The sequence below is a fragment of the Molossus molossus genome, unplaced genomic scaffold (genome assembly GCF_014108415.1).
Source record: "Molossus molossus isolate mMolMol1 unplaced genomic scaffold, mMolMol1.p scaffold_m16_p_12, whole genome shotgun sequence".
Lineage (NCBI taxonomy): Eukaryota > Metazoa > Chordata > Mammalia > Chiroptera > Molossidae > Molossus > Molossus molossus.
This window is the reverse complement of record NW_023425347.1, coordinates 78844774-78869072: the sequence shown is the minus strand read 5'-3', so window position 1 is coordinate 78869072 and position 24299 is coordinate 78844774. Positions and strand designations below refer to the sequence as shown.

At 41.8% G+C, this 24299-nt stretch overlaps 1 protein-coding gene across 3 annotated transcripts in view; it reads left to right on the top strand.

Moving 5' to 3' along the window:
• Window positions 1-24299, top strand: part of THRAP3 (thyroid hormone receptor associated protein 3) — a 46259-nt gene that overhangs the window by 19426 nt on the left and 2534 nt on the right. For all 3 annotated transcript variants that reach the window (XM_036255426.1, XM_036255428.1, XM_036255427.1), the window contains 9 exons: window positions 4501-4672; window positions 9614-10516; window positions 11980-12693; window positions 15221-15393; window positions 16305-16416; window positions 18012-18096; window positions 20032-20219; window positions 22891-23086; window positions 23548-23691. In XM_036255426.1, the coding sequence (XP_036111319.1) occupies window positions 4536-4672; window positions 9614-10516; window positions 11980-12693; window positions 15221-15393; window positions 16305-16416; window positions 18012-18096; window positions 20032-20219; window positions 22891-23086; window positions 23548-23691 (2652 nt within the window). In that variant the 5' untranslated portion in view covers window positions 4501-4535. The remainder of the gene's footprint in view (window positions 1-4500; window positions 4673-9613; window positions 10517-11979; window positions 12694-15220; window positions 15394-16304; window positions 16417-18011; window positions 18097-20031; window positions 20220-22890; window positions 23087-23547; window positions 23692-24299) is intronic.

The following is a 24299-nucleotide window of genomic DNA, read 5'->3' as shown; positions in this document are numbered from 1 at the left end:
TGATTAAGTGGCAAAGAGGGTAATAATGTATATGAAACCACATCATCTGAAGAATGTTGGAAAGTTGAGGATATTTGGATCATACTAGGCCCTTAACTGGGAGGTTAGGAACTGGGTCTTATTATATTTCTGCATCCTAACATGTCAAATACATAATAGTAAGTATTGATCACTTCTATCAAATAGATAGTATTGGTCACTAGGTGAATTCTTTTATAATGCTGGTGTAGGAACATGGCTACCTTATCCTTTTTTTTTTTTTTTTTTTGCATTTATCTTTAGATAGAGTGGGAGTAAGAGAGGAGGAAAGACAGAGAGAGAAACATCAATATGAGAGAGACACATTGACTGGTCACCACTCACACGACCCCAACCGGGGCTGGGGACAAACTGCAACCAAGGTACATGCCCTTAGCGGGAACTGAACCCGGACTCTCTGGTCTGTGGGCTGATGCTCTAACCGCTGAGCCAAACTGGCCAGGGCTGGCTACCTTATCTAAATTGTGAGAATCTTTTTATCCAACATAGTCATGTTTGAGGGGACATGTTTTTTTACCTGAAGGACATCATAGCCATGAGGTGTCATGTTATACCATAGCTTTTCTGTAGGGACTATACTTTTTCATAATCTGAAACAGCATTTTTAGCCAGAAGAAAGAGTAGGCATCATTAAAGAAGCAAAACTTCCTTTTAGTGAAGTCATAGTTTGAACAGAAACTAAATACTAGGCAGTTGTAAGATGTAAAAGGTGCTACATTGATTTCCAAGGTAGTAGTTGTCTATTTCACGTCTTACTACATTTTTAGAGCACGGACACTGAGGAAATGTTAGAAATGGGAAAAGCTATGTGCATATGAAGTGTGTGTATGTATAAATATTTATTATTGAGAGAAGAAATTTCACACATCTTTTGGATACTTCCCTTTTCATGTGACTTGCTCTTTTTAATTTTTAAATGTTTTTATTTATTTTTTTAGAGAGAGAGGAAGGGATAGAAACATTTATGTGAGAGAAAAACATTGATTGGCTGCCTCTTGCATGCCCCCTACTGGGGATGGAGTCCTGGACATGTGCCCTGACTGGGTCCCATGGGACAGTGCTTAATCTACTAAACCACACCGGCTAGGCTCTTTCTTAGTCTTCAGGTGACAGCTTAAATGCCACTTCTTGACCATCCTATGTAAATAACTACCACACTGCATATATTTGCCAAAATAGTGTTTTCTTTGTCTTCTTCCTAGTTCTTACCAGAATTTGTAACTATAATTTTGCTTGCTTGCTTATTTGTCTATGTGTGCCAAATTATAAGCTCCATTTTAGTTTATCATTGTTTACCTACTGTCTAGATAGAGCCCTCTTGAATGAGTTAAATATTTCATTGATTTATTTCTAGCTGTGGTTTGTATTATACAAAATTATTCTACTTAATTATCAAGGTATAATGATGTTTTTACAATTAGTTTCTGTTCACATTAAAGAAGTTCCAGGAGTAGGAGTGGGGGTGGTGTCGCAGTATTGCCACTCTTGAGTATACTTGTCAATTCTCATAAGATTAATATGTGTAGACGTGAAGTTTGGCTCTGTATGTATTCAGATGACACCTTTTCTCTTAATGAAAATTAGCTTCTTTTTTATCCTCACCCGAGGATATTTTTCCATTTTTTGTACAGATAGAATGGGAGGGAGAGAGAGTAAGGGAGAGAGAGTGAGAAACATCGACGTGAAGGGACACATCGAGTGGCTGCCACCCACACGACCAACCAGGGCCGGGGACAAACTGCAACCGAAGTACGTGCCCTTAGCGGGAACCGAACCCGGGTCTCTCCGGACCGCAGGCTGACGCTCTAACCGCTGAGCCAAACTGGCCAGGGTGAAAATTAGCTTCTTAATTTTCTGGTTTCTGGGGGTTGAAACGAGTATTTTCTTTTTCACTAACTGTTGCCCTTTCTTTTTCTTCTAAAGTCTGATATTGTCCACCTGTTGTGTAAGTGATCTAAAAGTATTTTTATTTCTGGCCCAAGCTAGAATTGCAGATGGGACAGAGATGTTGCTAGGCAAAGATATCCCTAAACTTGTGACAGAAGAAAGTCATTCAGCAAGAATAAACCCAGAGAGAGAATCCCAAAATGTGCTGAAGACCAGCTAGCAAAACAAAATGTATTTTCAGTATTCAGTTTCTGTAAATTGTTCATGGTACACCTCCACCTCCTATCCTCGAGTAACTTATTCCTCTATCCTGGCTTTGTACAAGGACACTGCTGCCAGAAATTGGCTCCAAATGGAAGTATCTTTAACCTTGGTAGAGCACACAGCAGTTTGATCTGTTTGGCAGGATCTAGACTGTAGGTCTTTGGTGTCCTCATTAAGCAATCTCTTACTCATCACCCTTTGTCTTTGGCTTCCTGGAAGTTTTTCAGACCTCTCTAAATTATGTCTATGAGATTATGGTTATTTCCTATGAGCTGGAGTTATAGCAGCTTCCTGGACCTTTTGCCTTTTGAAAAGTTCTTAAAATTATGAATGTAATAATTAGAAACAAATACCACCTTTCAGTTTGTCTACCTCTTGCCTCCTTTACCAGATCCTGTGCTTGGTAAGAGTGGAGAGAAGCCTTGTAATCGTTAATTCTACAGATCTGTGAATGACTTCTGTTGCTGTACAGAGGTGGAATAATAGTGGTTAAGGACCCTGGCTTGGAGCCAGATTGGCTAGGTTTAAACCTGTAAAATGGGAGATGATAATGCCCTCTTTGAGGATAAAATAAGTTCATAAAAAACATTTTTAAAACACTTGTTAACAATAGTTCAGAAATAACAAGTAAAACCAGTGAATTACTGAAGCCATTATTAGTAAAAGTTTATTGTGCACATACCAAAAAAACAAAAAAACAGTTCACAAACCGGGAGCACTCAAACCAAAACATGGAATGAGTCTCACGGGTATATTGTTAAGAAGTTTATATAGTGAGAAAGCAGTGACTATTCTTCACAGTGATTGGTTATAATATTAGAATTTTCAGTGGTTACTTTGTATCAACCTTGGGAAACAGTTCAAGTTTTGTTTATGATTTCCAGAGGCATAAGCAAGAAATGACACTGTCAAGGTAGTCTTGCAAAAAAGCTAAATTAAGCTTTATTTGTATGACTGCACTGGTTTTATCTGCTCGGGGAAATTTCAAGGCTGGTCTCTGTTTCTTATTTTAACACTATTCTGGGCATTAAGTAAATAAGAAAGATGAGATTTCTGCTGGTGGAAAGCTTACCTTCTAGTTGGGTAAAGATGGAGAACAAAAACGTAAACAAGATAGTTTTCAAGTACTGAATTGAGTTCTCTTAAGAGAAAAAACAAGGTATCAGATGAGACCCTAGAGCATGACTGGGGGGCTATTTCTGACGGGGTGGCCAGGGCAAACCTCTGAGCAGATAGCTTTTGAGCTAAAATCTGAATTTTGGGTGGTCGGGGAGGTTGAAATATTTGTTGATTGTTATTTTCCCTTCACAAGCTGGGAGCAGCATCACTTAAAAGAATCTTTTGCTAAGCAGTGAGATGGTGAGGTGTGATGGAATAAGCCCTGGAGTTTGGGCCTGGTTTGGCCATATACTAGCTTTGTTATCTTTGATATATCCCTTATTCCTGGTCTTTGGTAGACACATGCTTTAGCACTGCAAGTTTTTGCTCCTTGGAAGATGCCCAAAGTTCTAGTAGGGTATAAAGAGAATAAGTGAGTCAGCTTGACAGTGTACCTTGCTGACCAAACCCAGCAGTCAGGGCAACTCTGTTCATTCCTATGGAGGGGGAAAGAAAAGAAAAAGACAATTTTGTTTTTTTTATAGGAGCAAATGACCCTAAAAGAAAGTTGATGCTAATGACTAGCAAGAAGAAAGTGATAGTTCTTCACTTTATAAATTACTTTAGTCCTATATTTATGGATTAATATCCTATATTTTTACAGGATGATGTAAGTATAGATTGTTGTATTAAAATATTTGAGACTACTCTTACATTTTTAAAGCCTTTTCTTTGCAAATAAATATTAAGGATATGCTTCTGACTTCAAGGTCTGGGGATTAGGGAAATGGTCAGATGTGTACCATTTCTAAGATAGCCCATAACCAAGATATCATTGCATATGATTTCTTCTATTAAGAGTTGGGAAGACTGTCTTGGGTTATTTCAGGTTAGCTAACTTAGTTCATAAAACTTGTTGGCCCATTCAGAAAGGACTGCAGCAAATATTGTTAGCTCTCCTCATTTTTGCCAGTATTTTATAATGGTACCCGGTTCAAGTTACGTGTTAGGTTTTCCATTTGCTGCTGTGGCTTGGTCTGTGGATTATATTGCTTAGAAGTCAAATCCTCCTTGATGAAAGGGCCAAGTGTTGTTGTTTTTTAATCTGTTATTTCATCTGTATTTTTTATAAAGTTGTTTCTAAGTGTCCAGAGAAGTTCAACTTTGGAAAGGGACTCACTCATTTGTTTGAATCTATTTTCCTTACATTAGGTGTAATTGAAAAGTAACTGACCCCTTCTTCAGAGATGTCGAAAACAAACAAATCCAAGTCTGGATCTCGTTCTTCTCGCTCAAGATCTGCATCAAGATCTCGTTCTCGTTCATTCTCAAAGTCTCGATCCCGAAGTCGATCTGTCTCTCGTTCAAGGAAGCGCAGGCTGAGGTAAGTGGGTGTGATTGCATATCGGGCTAGATGGGTCTTTAAAGATCTTCTGTTAGACTCTTTTCTGTGAAAGTCAAATGGAAAGGGGAGGTTGGCTTCAGGTGGAGATTGGGCTGTAAGATAGTCCAGGTTTCTTCAAATGCTACAAATCCAAATCATCTCTGCTTGCCATAACTGTTTGCCTAATTCCTGTTCTCCTGTGCCAGCACGTACTATTTCACATCTACTTTGGAAGGAAGAGCATTTTATTTTTATTTGAGCTGCTTACGTCAAATCTCTACATCTGATTATTTTTCAATGAAGTATTTATGGAGTCTTGGACCAAAGTTTATTTTCATCAGGAAAGATGGATAACTAAGAGGATTGTTACTAGTATGGTCGACATTGCAAGGAAAAGAAGTCTTAACCCACTAAAATAAACCTTAAAAACCTTACCAGGAGTCATTTGTATACACCTGATGTGCCAGATACTAACAAGCTGCATCTGTTTAGGAAACACATCTGAAAACTAATCTAAAAACCACTATTGTAGACATCACTTTGTCTTCTTACTAAATGTGCAAATGATTCTTTTATATTTATTGCCAATATTCTTTAATTCAGTCAGTTTTCACACCTTTAGGTGGGATTTCCCTATTTCAATTATGTCCTCGAATAGGATGCCAAACCTTCAGCATATTTTCCTCTTGATGTGTTGTGAGTGGGTTTTTCATTCTTTGAAACTGTTTTAATTTTTTTTTGTGGGTAGATAAGAACCTTTCAGTAGATACTAGTTTCTATATGTGCATTAGGAAAACATTGATGTTTTTAAATAGCAAACGGGGAGTCTTTGCACAATTTTATGTTTTTGTGAGAATTGAATTAGGCAAGGAGTAATTTCTCAATTTTACTACTTGGAACCCCTGCTGTTTATTTCTGATAAGTCTTTAGAATCCTTTTCTTAAATTAATTGATTATGAAATTTAAAATAAACTTCAGGAAAAATTATTATTAAAAGCTTTATTTTTGATGGTTCCATAGTACTTCTAGGGTCTATTAAACAAATGGTTGGTAGGATTTTTACCCCCTCCTCCCAACAAGAACAAGTTATTTTTCTTTCTTTTTTTTTTTTTAATCTTCACCTGAGGATATTTTTCCATTTATCTTTAGATAGAGTGGGAGGGAGGGAGAGAGATCGATTGGTTGCCTCCTGCACGACCCCAACCCCGGGCTGGGACTGAACTGCAACCAAGGTACATGCCCTTGACCGGAATCGAACCCGCAACTTTTGGTCCTGAGGCTGACACACTAACCACTGAGCCAAACTGGCCAGGGTAACAAGTTTTTTCTTTTTTTTTATCCTCACCCGAGGACATTTTTCCATTTTTTTGTTCAGACAGAGCGGAAGGGAGAGAGAGGGGGAGAGAGAGAGAGAGAGAAACATCGACGTGAAAGGGACACATCGAGTGGCTGCCACCCGCACGACCAACCAGGGCCGGGGACAAACTGCAACCGAGGTACGTGCCCTTAGCGGGAACCGAACCCGGGTCTCTCCGGACCGCAGGCCGGCGCTCTAACCGCTGAGCCAAACTGGCCAGGGCTTTTTCTTAAATGGAATCTGTGAGAAGCCTGCCTGAAAATTAATTTCAGATCAGAAGTTAAACAAAAAGTAAGTGTGCATAAGTATTGATGACTCCAATATAATGTAGAACAGGGAGTTAAAATTTTGAGTCTCTTCCTCAAAAGAAATACTAGGTTTTTTTGGTTTTTTTTTTAAGATAACGTTACAGCCTGGCTGGTGTGGCTCAGTGGTTGAGCGTTGACCCATGCACCAAGAGGTTGCTGGTTCAATTCCTGGTCAGGGCACATGCCCAGGTTGTGGGCCCAGTCCCCAGTGGGGGGCATGCAGGAGGTGGCTAATCGATGTTCTCTCTCATTAATGTTTCTATCTTTCTCTCCCTCTCCCTCTCTCTCTCCCTCTCCCTCTCCCTCTCCCTCTCCCTCTAAAAATAAATAAATGAAAGAAAATTTTAAAGATAACATTACACCTTGAGGGTAACTGCTCTTAGGGTTTTTTCTCCCTCTCATGTTTATTGGGCATGCATTTTAATCCCAGACATTGTTCAAACTCTAGACTAGATCGTCTGTCTATTGCCCAATCGTGTCAGAGTCTCTATAAGTACAATTCTGTCCCACCTCAACCACTCCAAAAAAGAAGGAAAATCCACTAAATAAATTTACATCTACCTCTGGAAGTTACCATCAAGGTTTTGGGATTGAGCAAAGACTCTTAGTTACTCCTATTTCCAGAGTAACTCCAGAGGTTTTTTTGTTGTTGTTTTTTTTTTAATCCTCACCCGAGGACATTTTTCCATTTTTTATTCACATAGAGCAGGAGGGAGAGAAAGGAAGTGAGAGAGGGAGAAACATCTATGTGAAAGGGACACATTGAGTGGCTGCCACCCTCACGACCCAACCAGGGCTGGGGACAAACTGCAACTGAAGTACATGCCCTTAGTGGGAACCGAACCCGGGTCTCTCTGGACCACAGGCCAGTGGTCTAACCGCTGAGCCAAACCGGCCAGGGCACTTCAGAGGTTTTGATTAGGCCTCATTGAACCTCAGTTTTAGCCTATTTGGTTCTGAAAGGTAACATTTTAAAACTTTAATAAATGGAAACTAAGTAATTGGTTCAAAAATAAGAGGCTGTACAACCAAAACAGAAAATAGAACAGACACAAATAAAATTGAAAAATGTTAACCACCTCTGAAGTATTTGTGAAAACTAGAACTCCAGGCAGATCTGTCTGGACAGATCACCTTACCCTGTAAATCATTTGGCATGGTCATTGACTTGGCTAATGAGGGAAAACTATCTTAGGCAGGCAATATGTGCTGGGATAGGTCTAGAGTCACTTTAGATGTGCTGTCTTATACCTAGAAGATTATTGTTTTGGAGGAATTTCTCCACTATAAAACATGTTTTTATACTTCATTCTAGTTTGACTTCTCTGTTTTTTAGAAACAGATAAATTTGCCGCTGCATGTTCAATTTTTATTTCTGGCTTATCTGTTTGATGATTTTTCCCCCCTTTTGTTTTCCTTCTACAAGGAAATTGTACTATCCAGAGAGTTTGAGAAACCATGCCTTAAAATTAATTGCTGAGTTCTACAGAATTGGGGAAAATTGATTGTTTCATTGTATTTCACAGACTGTATCCTTTCAAGTGACTTTTTGTAAATAACTTCATTTGCAATCTGCAGAGACTCATGTTCCTGCATCTGTGCAGTGACTACGGGTTTTGGATGCAGTATGCCCCAGGGCCCTCACTAGTAATTGGTGACAGAAGCAGCAGTAGCCTCTGAGGATGGCAACATGAATTAAACCCTCCTTAGTGCTGGCGGTGCAGCACCTCCCTCAAGTATAGCCACTTAATCGGGTCACATTCAGTTTTATAGCCTGCATCTGCCTCTTCCTTCTTTTCTTATACTGTACTATTTTCGAATGAAAAGTGTGGAAGGTAAGTTTTTTTTTATTGTACTTACATAGCAGTCATTAACAACCAGCAGTATGATGCATCTTGCCAGTTGCTCTTGTTCTTGGGGTAGACAAGAACCTGAGCACCGCAGGTAATAAGTAGTAGAAAACCAATCCAACTTTATCTTCTTTAGACTAAATTAAGTGTAAATTTCTTTTTTTAAATACCATTTTGTTAAAGCCTGTCACATTTGCTAAATGGAGTTATTTATAAAACAAACAATGAATTGGTTTCCATTCAGGCCTGCTGAGTAACTGAATGGTTTATGTTCTATATGTAAAGAAAATGTTTTTGGAAAGCATTTTCTAGTAATTTTACATATTTCTGGCTAACTAGGAATAGTGGTTAATGTTAATGATCTGTATCTTAGTTAACAAGACAGGTGGTATCCAAGAACGCCAGTGGATTTTTACACCAAGAAATAACGTTTTTGACTTTTTGATGGAAGCGTAGCTCCCTGTCATTGACGAGCCTGGCATTCACAGACACGTAATTTTTACAAAGTTAGGTTACTGTTGAATACTCATGGTTTTGGAAATGTGCCTTTGCCAAGTTAGAGTTCTGACTTTTTTTAACAATAAAGAACGCAACACTTAGGCTTTTGACTTGAAAGATATACATGGGGTGAGAGGGTTTGTTTTGTAGTCTCTGCTAATCTCCTGTGTATTTGGGTATCTTAGGTCAAATAGTGCCCTCTTGTGGGACCTAGGTAATATCTTGTACTTCAGCCACAGAAACTGACCTAAATAAATGGTGGGACCATTTCCAGGTCCCCAGTAAAAAACTAATATTTGTATGCTTGTATATCTAATTTCAGTTTAAAATCTTTTAAGCTTTGAACAGATGTATTCTCTAAGTCCCTATTTAAGTGTTCTTTGATTTAGACTTGTTATTGTGTTTTTACAATCCCAGGTCTTAGTGGAATCTAAGAAATTAGCCCTGCACAGGCAGAGAGAGGTGAATAGGATGAGGAGTAGAGTGTTATAACAGTATAGGGACAAAGGACCGGAACAGTTACCAGTCTGGGTACCACAGCTTGTAGTTCTTCCTCACGTCCAGTGATCTAGGGACCTGTAAAATCCTCTGTACTGTGGAACTCTTAACCAATTAGTATACTATATTAAAATGGCCTTTGTTTAGTTTACTGCATTATGAACACTTTGATATTCTTTCACTCTAGAAATATATCTTCATTTAAAATGTGCTATAATGTTAATGAAGCAGTCTTGGTGTCTCATTTTGTTAAAATGATTCTTATCTGTATATTTGTACTTAATATGGTCATAAGCAGTGGGATTAAATACTTAAATATTCCCCTATGAGCAGGAATTTCAAAATGTTACTTTTTTGTTGGCAGGTTTTAATGAAAAAAATGCTTGTGTCAAAATTCAAACATTTCTCCTCCCCTTCATTCCCCTTTCAGTTCTAGGTCTCGTTCCAGATCATATTCTCCAGCTCATAACAGAGAGAGGAATCACCCAAGAGTATATCAGAATCGGGATTTCCGAGGTCACAACAGAGGCTATAGAAGGCCCTATTATTTCCGTGGGCGCAACAGAGGCTTTTATCCATGGGGCCAGTATAACCGAGGAGGCTATGGAAACTACCGCTCAAATTGGCAGAATTATCGGCAAGCGTACAGTCCTCGTCGGGGCCGTTCCCGATCCCGGTCCCCAAAGAGAAGGTCTCCTTCACCACGGTCCAGGAGCCATTCTAGAAACTCCGATAAGTCTTCCTCTGACAGGTCAAGGCGCTCCTCATCCTCTCGTTCTTCCTCCAACCACAGCCGAGTTGAATCTTCTAAGCGCAAGTCTGCAAAGGAGAAAAAGTCCTCTTCCAAGGATAGCCGGCCATCTCAGGCTGCTGGGGATAACCAGGGAGAAGAGGCCAAGGAGCAGACATTCTCTGGAGGCACTTCTCAAGATACAAAAGCATCTGAGAGCTCGAAGCCATGGGCAGATGCCACCACATACAGTGCTGGTTCTGCATCACGGGGATCAGTGGTTTCCGAGCTGAGTCCCCGGGAGCGGAGCCCTGCTCTGAAAAGCCCCCTCCAGTCTGTGGTAGTGAGACGGCGATCTCCCCGTCCTAGCCCTGTGCCAAAACCTAGCCCTCCACTCTCCAGCACATCCCAGATGGGCTCAGCTCTGCAGGGTGGTTCTGGGTACCAGTCTGGGGGACACCAAGGTCAGTTTGACCATGGCTCTGGGTCCTTGAGTCCATCCAAGAAGAGCCCTGTGGGTAAGAGTCCACCGGCCACTGGCTCCACATATTCGTCTCAGAAGGAGGAGGCTGCTGCTTCAGGAGGAGCAGCCTATACCAAGAGGCAAGTATCTTGTTTCCCCTTCCTGGTTGGGTTTTATCTCACCAGCTGGCAGTTTAATTGTAATGTAATCTAAGTTAGAGCTGTGATTAATGGTAAAAAGGTAATCCCCATTTCCTAAACTTGACGTTAGCAAAATTGAAAAGCATCACTCAAGGATGTCTTAAGCTTAACTCTAGCTTTCCTACCTTCCTGAATTTGTATTGCAGCATAAAGTTTCTTTAGACTACTCTGAAATGATGTTTTCACATTTAAAATTTGCCTTGGATTCTACCAATGTAAGCCAAAGAACAGTAGAGATTTGTGGGTCAGCTATCAAAAAATATGATCTTTGCCCAAATGAATGGCCATTGGAGCTGTTAGACCCGCTAAGAACCACCATCTACTGTGATTGATCTACATCAGCCCATCATGGTGAAGAGCTGCACTTTCACACCCTCCGGTTGAGGAGACTGTGCAGAATGGGAAAATCCAAGGCTTAGTCCAGGAAGGCCTTGTTTTAAAATCGCAAGGTGGGTGTATGTCCCAGTAGAAGCTAACTGGGCTGCGTGTTAGGAGAGGATGTGACAGTGCTTCCGTCTTTATACCCTGGGGGACACGGTGAGTTGGAACTTGAATCTTTGTGTGGTTGGATGGATTGGGACAGCAGAGACATAACAGAGATGTTGCATTAGGACCAGGTTGTCAAGAGGGACTTACCGGGCAAGTGGGGATTTCCCCTTTTCTTTTCTCTTATTAGTGTATTCTTTGATGTCCTGCTGTCCTTTGATTCTGTTTTGTCATATTTCTCCATTAATGGTACAAATGAGATATTCGTTCAGAATCTGTACTTTCCAGCCTTTAGTAAGTCTACTTTAAAACGTAAGTTTTGTCCCTTGCCAGAACTATGAATGTCTTTAGAAGACTTGGGTATGAGCTCTGCTTTTCCATAAGAAAGAGTAGGATGATTTTTGCCCCCCCTCCCCTCAATTAACATGTATTTTGTTTTTATTTGTGTTTGCAGTATATTTCATATTTAGATCTTCTAGGTGACTTGAAGCAAATTTGAAGTCTCTTTTGAGACTTGTATTTCCAAATGTGAGTTGTATAAAAGCAAAACAATCCAAGGTGTTGATCGTTCTATGTTAACTTTGCTGAAAGCAGATTATAAGTGACTGATTGAAGGTTGGATAAGACCTTAATTTTTTTTTTCCTAGACCACTTACAGGTAAGTAGGTTTTGTTTTTCAGTATCCTAAAAATTACCTTTGTTATTTTCTTTTTGGTTGCTTTTATAAGACACAACTCCATGGACCATATATTTTTCTCTTAAATTACTAGAAAGCCAAATAGAAAGTCCTTTGGTAACACTGGAATCCACGAGACATGTTTGTTCAGAGATTCAAAAACCCAAGACCATACAGGGCTGTCTTAGATCAAGTTGCTTAAGAAACCTCTTGTGTGTCTTCCTTGTGTTTTTATCACTAGGTATCTAGATGAGCAGAAGACAGAGAATGGAAAAGATAAGGAACAGAAACAAACAAATACGGATAAAGAGAAAATAAAAGAGAAAGGGAGCTACTCTGACGCAGGCTTGAGTGATTCGAAAATAAAATCTGATCTGTTTGCTCCTAAAACTGATTCTGAGAAGCCTTTTCGGGGTAGCCAGTCTCCCAAAAGGTATAAGCTCCGAGATGACTTTGAGAAGAAGATGGCCGACTTCCACAAGGAGGATATGGATGATCAAGATAAAGACAAAGCTAAAGGAAGGAAGGATTCTGAGTTTGATGATGAACCCAAATTTATGTCGAAAGTCATAGGAGGTGTGAACAAAAACCAGGATGAGGAGAAGTCAGGCAAATGGGAGGGCCTGGTGTATGCACCTTCAGGGAAGGAAAAGCAAAGGAAAACAGAGGAGCTGGAGGAGGAGTCTTTCTCAGAGAGATCTAAAAAGGAGGATCGGGGAGGGCTCAAGAGAACCGAAAGTGGGCACAGGGGGTTTGTGCCTGAAAAGAATTTCCGAGTGACTGCTTACAAAGCAGTCCAGGAGAAAAGCTCATCACCTCCCCCAAGAAAGACCTCTGAGAGCCGAGAGAAGCTGGGAGCCAAAGGAGACTTTTCCACGGGGAAGTCTTCCTTCTCCATTACTCGAGAGGCCCAGGTCAATGTCCGGATGGACTCTTTTGATGAGGACCTTGCAAGGTGAGGTTTAGTCCATGATCAGAACTTCGGTGGCCTAAATGGTGTCTCCTGACCCTTCTTCCTGAGGACATTCTGGAGCCAGCACAGGCCCCTCTTGTGCTTCTTTCCCCTGCTGTCCAAGTTTCACTACTAATACCCTCAGGTCCACCTGTATTCAGTGGACAGAGTGTGTCGCTGAGTGATTATGTGTTGTAGTCAGTATCACAGAGGTGGTGAAGGGAGTTTTTTTAGTGACTGGCTTTGGTGTTGGGTTCCCTCTGCTTTTTTTTTTTTAGAGTTGGGGCCATGGGTAAGAGGAGAATTTCTGGAAAGAGTAGGGATGGCTGGTGGTTTGTTTACTTTTTTTTTTTTTTTTTTTAATCCTCACCACAGGACTTTTTTTTGTTCAGATAGAATGGGGGGAGGCGGGGAGGAAGAGAGAGTACCATTGAGTGGCTGCCACCCACACAACCCCAACCAGGGCCAGGATGAATTGCAACCGAGGTACGTGCCCTTGGCTGGAATTGAACCCGCGAACTCATTGGTCTGCGGTCCAGCGCTCTAACTGCTGAGCAAAACCGGCCAGGGCTGTCTGTTTACTTTTTTAAAAAATGTTTTTATTGATTTTTAGAGAGGGGGAAAGGAGAGAAAGAGAGAAAGAAACATCTTGTGCTGCCTCCTGCGTGCCCCTACTGGGGATCAAGCCTGCAATCTGGGCATGTGCCCTGGCTGGGAATCAAACCGGTGTCCTCTTGGTGCATGGTGGTGCATGGGTTGATGCTCAACCACTGAGCCACACTGGCCAAGCTGTCTTTTTTGTTTTTTAATTTTTATTAGTCTTTTTTTTTTTTTTTATCCTCACCTGAGGACATTTTTTCATTTTTTGTTCAGATAGACTGGGAGGGGGAGAGAGAGAGAGAAACATCAATGTGAAAGGGGCACCGGGGCCAGGGACAAACTGCAACCGAGGTACATGCCCTTAGCAGGAACCGAACCCGGATCTCTCGGGACCACAGGCCGACGCTCTAACTGCTGAGCCAAACCGGCCAGGGCAATTTTTATTAGTCTTTATTTTATGTTGAATTTATTCCCAGGCCATAGATTTTTTTTTTTTTTTAATTGATTTTAGAGAGAGAAGAAGGGAGAAGGGAAAGACGGATAGAAACATTGATGAGAAAGGACATTGATTGGCTGCCCCCTGCATGCCCCCCACTGGGGATTTAGCCCACAATCTGGGCATGTGTTCTGACTGGGAATCAAACCGGTGACCTCTTGGTGCATGGGTTGACGTTCAACCACTGAGCCACACCGGCCGGGCCCGGGCCATAAGTTTTTGTTTCTTCAGTTTCTGCTGGGCTTTTTCTTCTCTACAATCTCTTCTGGTTTAGGAACAATCTGCTCTTTTGCAGTAGGGATCACCTCACTGTGGCAGGGAGAACTCATGTGCATGTTAATCCGCCCATGAGCTCTCTAAGTTCCACACTGCATCTTGGGAGCATTGTTCACCAGGATGTGCTCAATGACTAGAGAATCTACATCTAAACCCTAAGTTCAGCATTCCTCTGCATTTTCAAGCGTGTACAGCAAAAACTCGGCACTCTTTTTGGGCTACCGACCCTGTGTCCAGCTCCACTGTTTGGCCTGAGCATAGCTATCAACTCTACCATTGTAATGACAAAATGGCACACATTGTTTCTGTGAAGTGACATCCTTCAGATACTTGGTGGCTTTTCGAATGTACATACCCTTGATGGCCTGGGCAGTTTCATGAGTGTTCTTAAAGTGAACACAAAGATTAAAAACATCTTGATTTGCATGATTTTGTTGGGTTTTCTGGCTCAAGTGAATAGTGAACCATTTTCAGAGGTCACCTCTGGCTGCTTTCAGGAAGAGGATAAGGCCATGCTGTTTTCTACCTGGGGTAAAAACTGTGTAGCCTGTTGGAAGTCGGCCTGAGCCACTTTCCAGTCACATCCCACTCCTGCTTCATTGTGTTGATTCACCAAATGGCCCTGCTCCCAAAAGCAGTCACTGAGGTTTAGCACTTCATCCTGAATATTTGCTTCTATTAAAGATTCCCAGTGAGCCCTAGCCAGTTTGGCTCAGAGGTTAGAGTGTCGGCCTGCGGACCAGAGAGTCCTGGGTTCAGTTTCCGTAAGGGCATGTACTTTGGTTGCAGTTTGTCCCTGGCCCCGGTTGGGGTCGTGTGGGTGGCGACCAATGATGTGTCTCTCACTGATGTTTCTGTCTCTTCCCTCTCTCTCCCTCCTGCTCTATCGGAAGATAAATGCAAAAAAATGTCCTCGGGTGAGGATTAAAAACAAATAAAGATTCCCAGTGAAGAAAAGGAAGTGATAGATTTTGGATGCCTTTTTCCATAGTTGTGGTGCATTGAGGTTACTTGGAACTTTGGTAGGGAATTAAAAAAGAAACTTTGTGGATAAATTTAAAACCCTGAAAACATACATTGTATTTTTTAGGGTTTAAATGTTATGATTTTCTATATATCTTGTTATATTGGGCCTCCTTGTGTTTTTCCCCCCTCCAGACCCAGTGGCTTATTGGCTCAGGAACGCAAGCTTTGTCGGGATCTAGTGCATAGCAACAAAAAGGAACAGGAATTTCGTTCCATTTTCCAGCACATACAGTCAGCTCAGTCTCAGCGGAGCCCTTCGGAACTGTTTGCCCAGCACATAGTGACCATTGTTCACCATGTTAAAGGTTAGTCCCAACCCCAGCCTGCCCAAGCTCTCTTGCTGCTGCTTAGCTTGCTCTATTAACAAGAAGCAGGATGAGTTGGTGAATAAGGGAGCCTTTTGAGGCCCTTAATATCATTGAAAGAGCCTTTGAAGCTAGGGGCTGACTTGAAGGAAATCCCTTTCAGAAAGGAATTTCCATTTTTTAAATTATAGAGCTGAACATTTTGAATTGCTAACCCTAACCTGTGATCGTGAGACTGGGTAAAATCTTTGACATGTAGGCTTGAAAAAGGAGGTATGAAAAGTGCCTTTTCCTACACCTCTGTCTTTTCTTGTCCAGTAGACAGAAGCCTGTAGAGCAGTGGTTCTCAACCTTCTTAATGCTGCAACCCTTTAATACAGTTCCTCGTGTTGTATGTGGGCGGACCCACCTGGAGACAGGAGCGGTGTCTTGGTTCCTAAGACCATCGGAAATGGGTGTTTTCCGATGGTCTGAGGAGACTCCTGTGAAAGGGTCGTTCGACCCCCAAAGGGGTCGTGACCCACAGGTTGAGAACCACTGCTTTAGAGGGCGGTCTCTTGTTGACCTTATGGTGTGAATTTTTTCTCTACCATAAGGGCAGATGGAGGTGGGCAGGGTGAGGAATGGCAGAGAGGTGATGTAGAAGCTTGGTTGGGCCAGATACAGATTCCATCTGAAATTTAAACTTAATCAGGAGTTGGTGGTGTGATTCAAATAACGATAAGCTACAGTGGTAGTCTAGTACCCAACAATGGATTGTGCAAACCATCCTTTTTTCCTTCCTCTTTTCATTATTCGTTACATGGATTTGAGCATTTTAGTCACATCTCTCTGGCTGTAGGTTCATACAGAAGAGTTGAATATAGTGGCTGCCTTTGATGGTATAATGTTTTTCTCTTTGATCCCCACAGAGCATCACTTTGGGTCCTCAGGAATGACATTGCATGAACGCTTTACTAAATACCTAAAAAGAGGAACTGAGCAGGAGGCAGCTAAGAACAAGAAAAGTCCAGAGATACACAGGTGAGGACCTCAACCTTACACTGGAGGTGGCAATAAAAGATTGATCATCAGGCCTGGCCAGTGTGGTTCAGTGGTTGAGCGTTGACCCTTCCACCAAGAGGTCGCTGGTTTGATTCCTGGTGAGGGCACATGCGCCCAAGTTGTGGGCCAGATCCCCTGTGGGGGGCATGCAGGAGGTGGCCAGTTGATGTTTTCTCTCATCGATGCTTCGGTATCTCCCTTTCTCTTCCTCTCTCTCCAAAAAATCAATAAAGGGAAAAAAATTTAATAAAAAAAAGAGATTGATCATCAGGTAGTAAACTTGTCTTTGCCACATTCACAATAGAATTTAAGTTAACATCCTTCAGGTTCTAGGATAGAAGTGGGTTTTTGTAGTTGTGAGTGGACAGGACATGCTTTGATGACTATAAGTTTCTCGTTTTCACCCTAAGGAAGACAGCCTTTTTGATACAAATGAACTCTTGTGTTCTTTGGAGCCAGCAAGTGGTAACCTGAGATCACTGTGATCTTTCTATACATAGAGTAAATATTAAATTTCTTTAAGCAAACTGTGTATTTCATATATCAATTTTTTGGGGAGTGTTTTTAGGGGTGGGGGCTTGTAGAATTATGTTAAAGGGTTTAAAAGTCCAACAGGTTTCAAGAATAGTACACTTAGTGACCTTTGTCTAGAAACACAGTTGGCTTTGCTTTTAATTCCTTAATAGTCAACTCTTGACTCTGTTGCAGTAGGTAGGACCAGGTTTGTATAGTAGACTTGGATTTAGGATCATGCCAGGCAATTGTTTCTCACCTAGACCTAATCTCATATGGGCCATTATGTTCTAATTCCCAAGGTGAAAACTGTTCTTTGACATTAGGAGGGCATACAGACGGTCCTTTTTTAAAAAAAAAACATGTGTTTTAATGATTTTTTTTTTTTTTTGTAGAGAGAGATGGAAACATCGATGTGAGAGAGAAACATCGATTGGCTGCCTCCTGCACACCCCCTGCTGGAGATTGAGCCAGAAACCTGGCCATGTGTCCTGACTGGAAAACGAACAGGGACTTCTCAATCCATGGGATGACTCTCAGTCCACTGAGCCATACTGGCCAGACTAGACAGTCCTTTTTATAAAACAAAAAACCAACAACAATTTCATATTGATTGATTGATTTTAGAGAGAGAGAGAGAGAGAATTGATTTATTGTTCCACTTATTTATGCATTCATTGGTTGCTTCTTTGTTTGTTCCCTGATCGGGGATCGAACCCACAACCATGGCGTGTATCAGGACAATGCTCTAACCAATTGAGCTGCCTGGTAAGGGCTGCATATAGATAGTCTTGATGTGAACTTGAAATCATAAGCTTGTCTATGAGGGAATAAGAAATTTGTCCTGTTTGAGTTTGAGAAGTTGGGATTTTTGTGTGCGTTCCCGTGCACGCCTATGGGAGAGTGTAAATATGTAAGGGATATAAATAATATGTACATAAGTTATGAAACAATAAAAAGGAATGCCTATGATTCTATTACCCAGCTTACAAACTAAAATATTCCAGGTACTGTATTCATACTATGGATATTTAAGTTTTTTTGTGTGTTTTCACTTTTAGGAGGATAGACATTTCCCCCAGTACATTCAGAAAACATGGTTTGGCTCATGATGAAATGAAAAGTCCCCGGGAACCCGGCTACAAGGTAAACTGTTGCCTTGATCAGTAATTACAACAAAATGAGTGCGTTGGGCATGAACTTGACAGAAATGTGTTTGTTTAAATTACTCTCTACTTAAGTTTGTGTTTTTCTTTTAAGGATGGGCATAATTCTAAAAATGAACTACAAAGGGTTAATTTTTATTAAATGTATCAACAACCTTTGTGAAGTGGTTAGAATATGGTAAATGACCCCAAAGTCTATTGAGGTGAGCTTGAGAAAAAAAAAAAGAGGAGTTTTGGAACAAGTGCCCATGATGAGAGAAGAAACTTTTTGTGATATTTTTCTGCTTGTAAGTATTACCAAATCAACTATATACATGCACTTATTTCCAACCATGATTTCAAAAAGACATGCATGTCAAAGGAGAGTGAACTATTCATGTCTTAACTTCGTAGACTATTTTAAACAGCTAGTCCAGTTTTTTCTAACATTGTACCATATCTATCATCTGTTGGTTACTGTTAACTTTAAAGCTAAACATTACTTTGATAGCCCAGCTACATTTGCAGTGATGTGCACGTAAACACTGTTATTAAGAGGTTAAAGCTTGTATGCACTCTTTTAATGTGAAATACTAGATTTGTTTTTTTTTTTAAATCTTAGTATTTATTGACCTTCATTCACATATATAGTTGAAATTTTAAAAATTAGAGATAGCTCTTCCAGTGCCGCTGAAATCTTTTCTTAAAATGTTAATTAATCTTCAAGTTTGGTTGAATGTGATGAGAGGCACTCTTGCACAATCTCTCTTCTCTCCCATCCCCTTTTCTTTTTCTCCAAGTGTCCACCAGATTGACACTAACATGTGAAAAGCAAGGTTTTGAAACATCAGAAGACCTCTCATCTATGCCTCACAAAGCCAGCTCATTAGGTGTCCTGTGCACCGCCTGAGGGAGCAGCGCCTGCATATTTCTTGTTGTTCTTTAGTCCTTGTAGGGTGCAGAGATCCTGCTCCCTCTCTCTCTCTCTCTCTCTCAAAAACAATGGCGATAAAAGAAACATGCCACCTAGCACTCCTGTTAAAGTTAAACTTTATTTCAACAAAAAACTTAGTGTAAGTGAAATGTTAATACAAAGTGAGCTGCTCACTCCTGGCTCTTTTAGGGGAGTTTTTATTCCATGAGACCATCCTAGTGTATAATGTCCCTGAAATCACCTTGCATCTTTGCTTTCACTGAGTTTCCCAAGAACGGTGAAAACCGTTGCTGGTTTGGGGTAGAAGGCCCTTGCTGCTGCTGGTGGTCATACAGTGTCTGCAGCTCACGTGCCCTGATGGTTACACTTTCTAGAAAAAGATTTTTTCTTCTCTCTTTTCCTTTTTAAACAAACAAACTTTGATCTGGAATTGCCACTTTATGAAATGTCCATTATGGTATTCCCTATATTATTGATATTTGGTCTCTAGAGAAATTCTCAATATAACCAATTATTTAGAAAGGCTGCTTAAGTCTCCCACTTTGGACTCCATACTCAAAGATGATTCCAAGTAGAGGATAAGCCTGGGTTAGCTGCTACAGTGTAGGCAGGAAAAGGATAACAGGTACATTTCTGCTTTTATTGGTGAGTAAGCTGGAGCCAGCCCTAACCAACCACCTTCTAGAGCTGATTTGGCTTTCTCAACTTGTAGGCTGGCTAGATCATTATGGGGCCACAGAGGAAACAAAGCGAGATCAATATATAGCATTTTTAGAAGGTTATCATCATCATTACTTTAGAGAACTGGTTTGGGATCTATGAGGGATATCCTCATAAAATGACTTTTTGGGATGTCTTTATCCCTCCCAAACTTGGGTAGGTGCCCCACATTCCCAGTGCTCCCTCTGTACCACTCCATTGGAGTAGTAACCACAGTTTATGGGGTGGTTGAGTTGGCAGCCTGAGTCTCAAGAACCTTCATTTTGGTTTCTCTTTTGGCAGGCTGAGGGAAAATACAAAGATGATCCTGTGGATCTCCGCCTTGATATTGAACGACGTAAAAAACATAAAGAGAGAGATCTTAAACGAGGTAAATCAAGAGAATCAGTGGATTCCCGAGACTCAAGCCACTCGAGGGAAAGATCAGCTGAGAAAACTGAGAAAACCCATAAAGGATCAAAGAAGCAGAAGTACGTAAGCCCCCGTCACCTCATTCAAAATCCTGAGTGGAGTCTCTCATCTGCCCCCTTAGGCTCTACACCAGACCTTCCAAAGCAGGGAACTTTGGGGTTAGGAGTGATAGCAACTTGTGCAGTCTCTACTTTTATACCATGTAACTGTCAGTAAGGCCACTAGTTTGAAAAAGAACTTTTGCATCAAGTAGACGTGAACCTTGTCCAAAGAAGGCCTGCTGGGAGATGGGCAGTTAATTTGGCTATAGGGACAGCGTGGTGAATCATTGGGGAATTTATTTTGTAGCTGTTTTAGACATGTTCTTTCTCATCACAAGTCTTCATGGGGAGGTTATGTTTTAGAATTGGCTCAGAGTCATCGTCAGGTAATAGCATTGGTCAAAGAAACTGTGTAACTAACTAGATAGGACAAGATTATTGATCTTAATGTCTTTTTTTTTTTTTTTTTTTTTAATCCCCACCCAAGGACATTTCTCCACCTTTTGTTCAGATAGAGTGGGAGGGAGAGAGGATGAGAGAGAGAGAAACAGAAACATCGATGTGAAAGGGACATCAAGGGGCTGCCTCCTGCACGACCCAACCAGGGCCGGGGACAAACCACAACCAAGGTACGCACCCTTAGCGGGAACCGAACCTGGGCCTCTCTGGACTGCAGGCCGACGCTCTAACCCTGAGCCAAACCGACCAGGGCGATCTTAATGCCTTTTATTTTATTTATTTTTTTATCCTCACCTGAGGACATTTTTTTTTTTTTATTTTGTTCAGATAGAGTGGGAGGGAGAGAGAGAAAGAGAAACATCGACATGAAAGGGACACATTGAGTGGTTGCCACCCACACGACCAACCAGGGCTGGGGACAAACTGCAACCAAGGTACATGCCCCTAGCGGGAACTGAACCCGGGTCTCTCCGGACCGCAGGCCGACGCTCCAACCACTGAGCCAAACCGGCCAGGGCCGATCTTAATGCCTTTCAAACTAATTTAGCAGACACTTGCAGGAGGGGTTATTCTTTAAACAAAGGGAGCATTATTGAACTTCATAGGGCAGTGTTCACGCCCAGGTCCTGTTGTTTCTGTGTTCATTTCTAAAAGTTCTGTGACTTTTCAGTGATGTCTCATCAAATGTAGCAGAGTTGGAACCCTGCACCTTCCCATAAGAAGCAACACCACTTTTGCTGTTTCTGAACTTCAGCTGGCCAGCATTTTTTTATCCATTTGATTATTATCAAATCCTTTGAGAGAAATTGGATAGTTGGTGTAATACCCATTTTGCCCATTTGAACGGTCGGTAAAGAAGCTAAGCTCAGGACGATTAAGATCACAGAAGTACCAGCTGGTGTCAGAATTCAGATTTTCTTTTGTACTTTGTCTCTTTCCAGTGTGTTAACTGTGCATTAGGAGCCCTGTGCATTCAGGGCTGCCCATGGTAAAGGACCTGTAATTCTCAACAGGAAACGGAAGTGGTCCAGTCAGTCCCAGCACTGCCCTGGTGGAAAGGGAGCAGAACCCCTCAAGCATTTTAGGGTTGGGTTTGGATGACTGATTCTGATTCCTTTCCCTGGAACACATGAAGAGGCAGTGCTAGGGTTCGAATCTGAAGCCTTTTGGGGTCTTTTGGAAACCTCTTGAAATAATGTTCTACATCTGAGTTATGAATCCTATGATAATAACTTGCGATTTCCCTTATGAGTTAATGCTAATAGGACTGAAATAGTTCAGTTTTTGAGCTTCTCAAATGGGGGGGGGGGGAGCAGGGTGCTTTTCCTACTGGAGGAGGATGAAGGAAGGAAGGACAGGGTGGCTGACACTTGGCTGGCTTCTCCCTCTAGGTCCTTTTCTACCGTTGGGAGCCTGGCCTTCTGCTGCCTCAGAGGCTGCCTCCCTGAGAGGCAGGGTCGGCACTATCCCTTAGCACATAGACAGTGACTCATTGAAGTCCTCTCATTTGCTGTGGTCTGTAATTTCCCCCAGATGAAGAGAAGGTAGGGAAATGACTCTGGGAAGAGTTTCGCCAGGTCCTGTGCTTAATAACACAACCTGTTTGAGCTCAGTGGGAGGTGGTATGTGGAGCAGTAGTATAATTAGAGCTAGGTTTGAATCCAGGTCCTGCTCAGCTCTGTCACCCAAATCACTTATGTACAAAATGAGGGAAGAATATTGAATAATCAGAGTTGCCATTTACTGTGTGCCTGCTGTGTCACTGTAAAGTGTTTATCTTTGGAGCAACCCCAAGAGACAGGTAATGTTCTTCCTAGGAAAAATAAAGTACTAGAAAGCACAAATAGATGGTAATATATAAAGCCTCTGTCTCAGTACTGTGTACATGAGACTAGTATAGTGTTAATTTCCTTCTGCCTTTCTAGTTTATGTGTATGTATTCAATTGAGCTGCCAGAAACCATAGACTGTGTTTTGTTCTTCCTTATGTGTATGTCCCATGTTCATCACAGGCTCAGAAATAGATGTGTCACTGAACATGACTGACAGAATTGGGACCCCCCCAGGAGGAGTTGGGTTTCTTTAGGTTACTCATCTTGAGTGTCTTCATCACAGATGCTCTGTGGTACTTAAACAGATACCCTAGCTAAGGGATCTATCTATCTATCTATCTATCTATCTATCTATCTATCTATCTATCTATTTATTTCCTGGCTCATCTGTTTTCATAGGAAGCACCGAAGAGCACGAGACCGGTCTAGGTCATCATCCTCTTCCTCCCAGTCATCCCACTCCTACAAAGCGGAGGAATACACTGAAGAAACGGAGGAGAGAGAGGAGAGTACCACTGGCTTTGACAAATCAAGACTGGGGACCAAAGACTTCGTGGGTCCAAGTGAAAGAGGAGGCAGAGCTCGAGGGACCTTTGTAAGGAGAAGGCTCTGCCCTCAGCCCTTTTTCTCTAAGCCCCTGTTCCCACCAATTCTAATTATGTGTTTTTCAGAATACCAGTTTGATTGCCCCTGATATAAGTAATCCAGTCTGCAGACCTCAGAATCTGTGTTCCCCATTACCCAGGCTTTCCACTTGTAGTCATTTTATTGATCATAATCACTGAGCTAGAAAGCCTCTTAGGACTTCTGGTCTCAACTTTCCAACATATCTTGGTTCCTGCTATGTGTAGGAGGCCCTCGTGATATGTTGTCCTCTGTCTAGGCTGTAGACCCGAGATGAGCAGAAAGGGAATGGATAGAAAAAGTTGATCAGCATATTGACTGGAGGACAACTGTCTATTCTGTGCCAGAAAAGTGTTTAAACAGAACGCAAGGCATTGTTTTTCTCTGTTCTTGACATGGCCCTCTGTTCCTTTTCCCTGCTTATTGCCACAGCAATTTCGAGCCAGAGGGAGAGGCTGGGGCAGAGGCAGCTACTCGGGTAACAACAACAACAACAGCAACAACGATTTTCAGAAGAGAAGCCGGGAGGAGGAGTGGGACCCTGAGTACACACCCAAGAGCAAGAAGTATTACCTGGTATGTGTCTGGGAATAACCAGGAAGGAAGGGCCAGGGGCCTTTGGCACACATAGTGGCTCTTACCAAGGCTTTAGTTGGCCTTTTCAAAACGGATTGAATATGTGTACAGGCATGTTGTATTTAAGGGAATGAGTATTTGTGGGACAGTATGCTGGCAAAATAAGTGTTCTCTAGAGAGGCAGCCCTGGCTTGAAAGGGTTTATCACCTGAGACATGGATTCCAGGGTAAACAAGAAGGGTTACCGTTCCCATTTTATTTTGTGAACTTGTTTCACTGCTCACCCACCCCAACCTTGGCCTTCCGTCAGCCTCTACCCAGGGATAGAGCTATAACCCTCCCCTTAAGCCACAGTTCCACTCTGACACTCACCAGTGCAAGATTGACAGGGAAGGTAGATCAGAATCTCTCTGTCTCCAGAATGAAATGCCATTGGGGCTTCTCTCATCTAAGCTGTTGCCATTGCCAGGTACCAGGCACCTCCTGGGCCTTTCCCTCTCATGTTGGGACTCTCATGGGCTGAATTACCTGGCTAGTGAGTGAACTTAATAGCAGGCTTAGATGCAAGCAGACAGGAAAATACTGGCTGGGCCCAGGATATGTGCTAG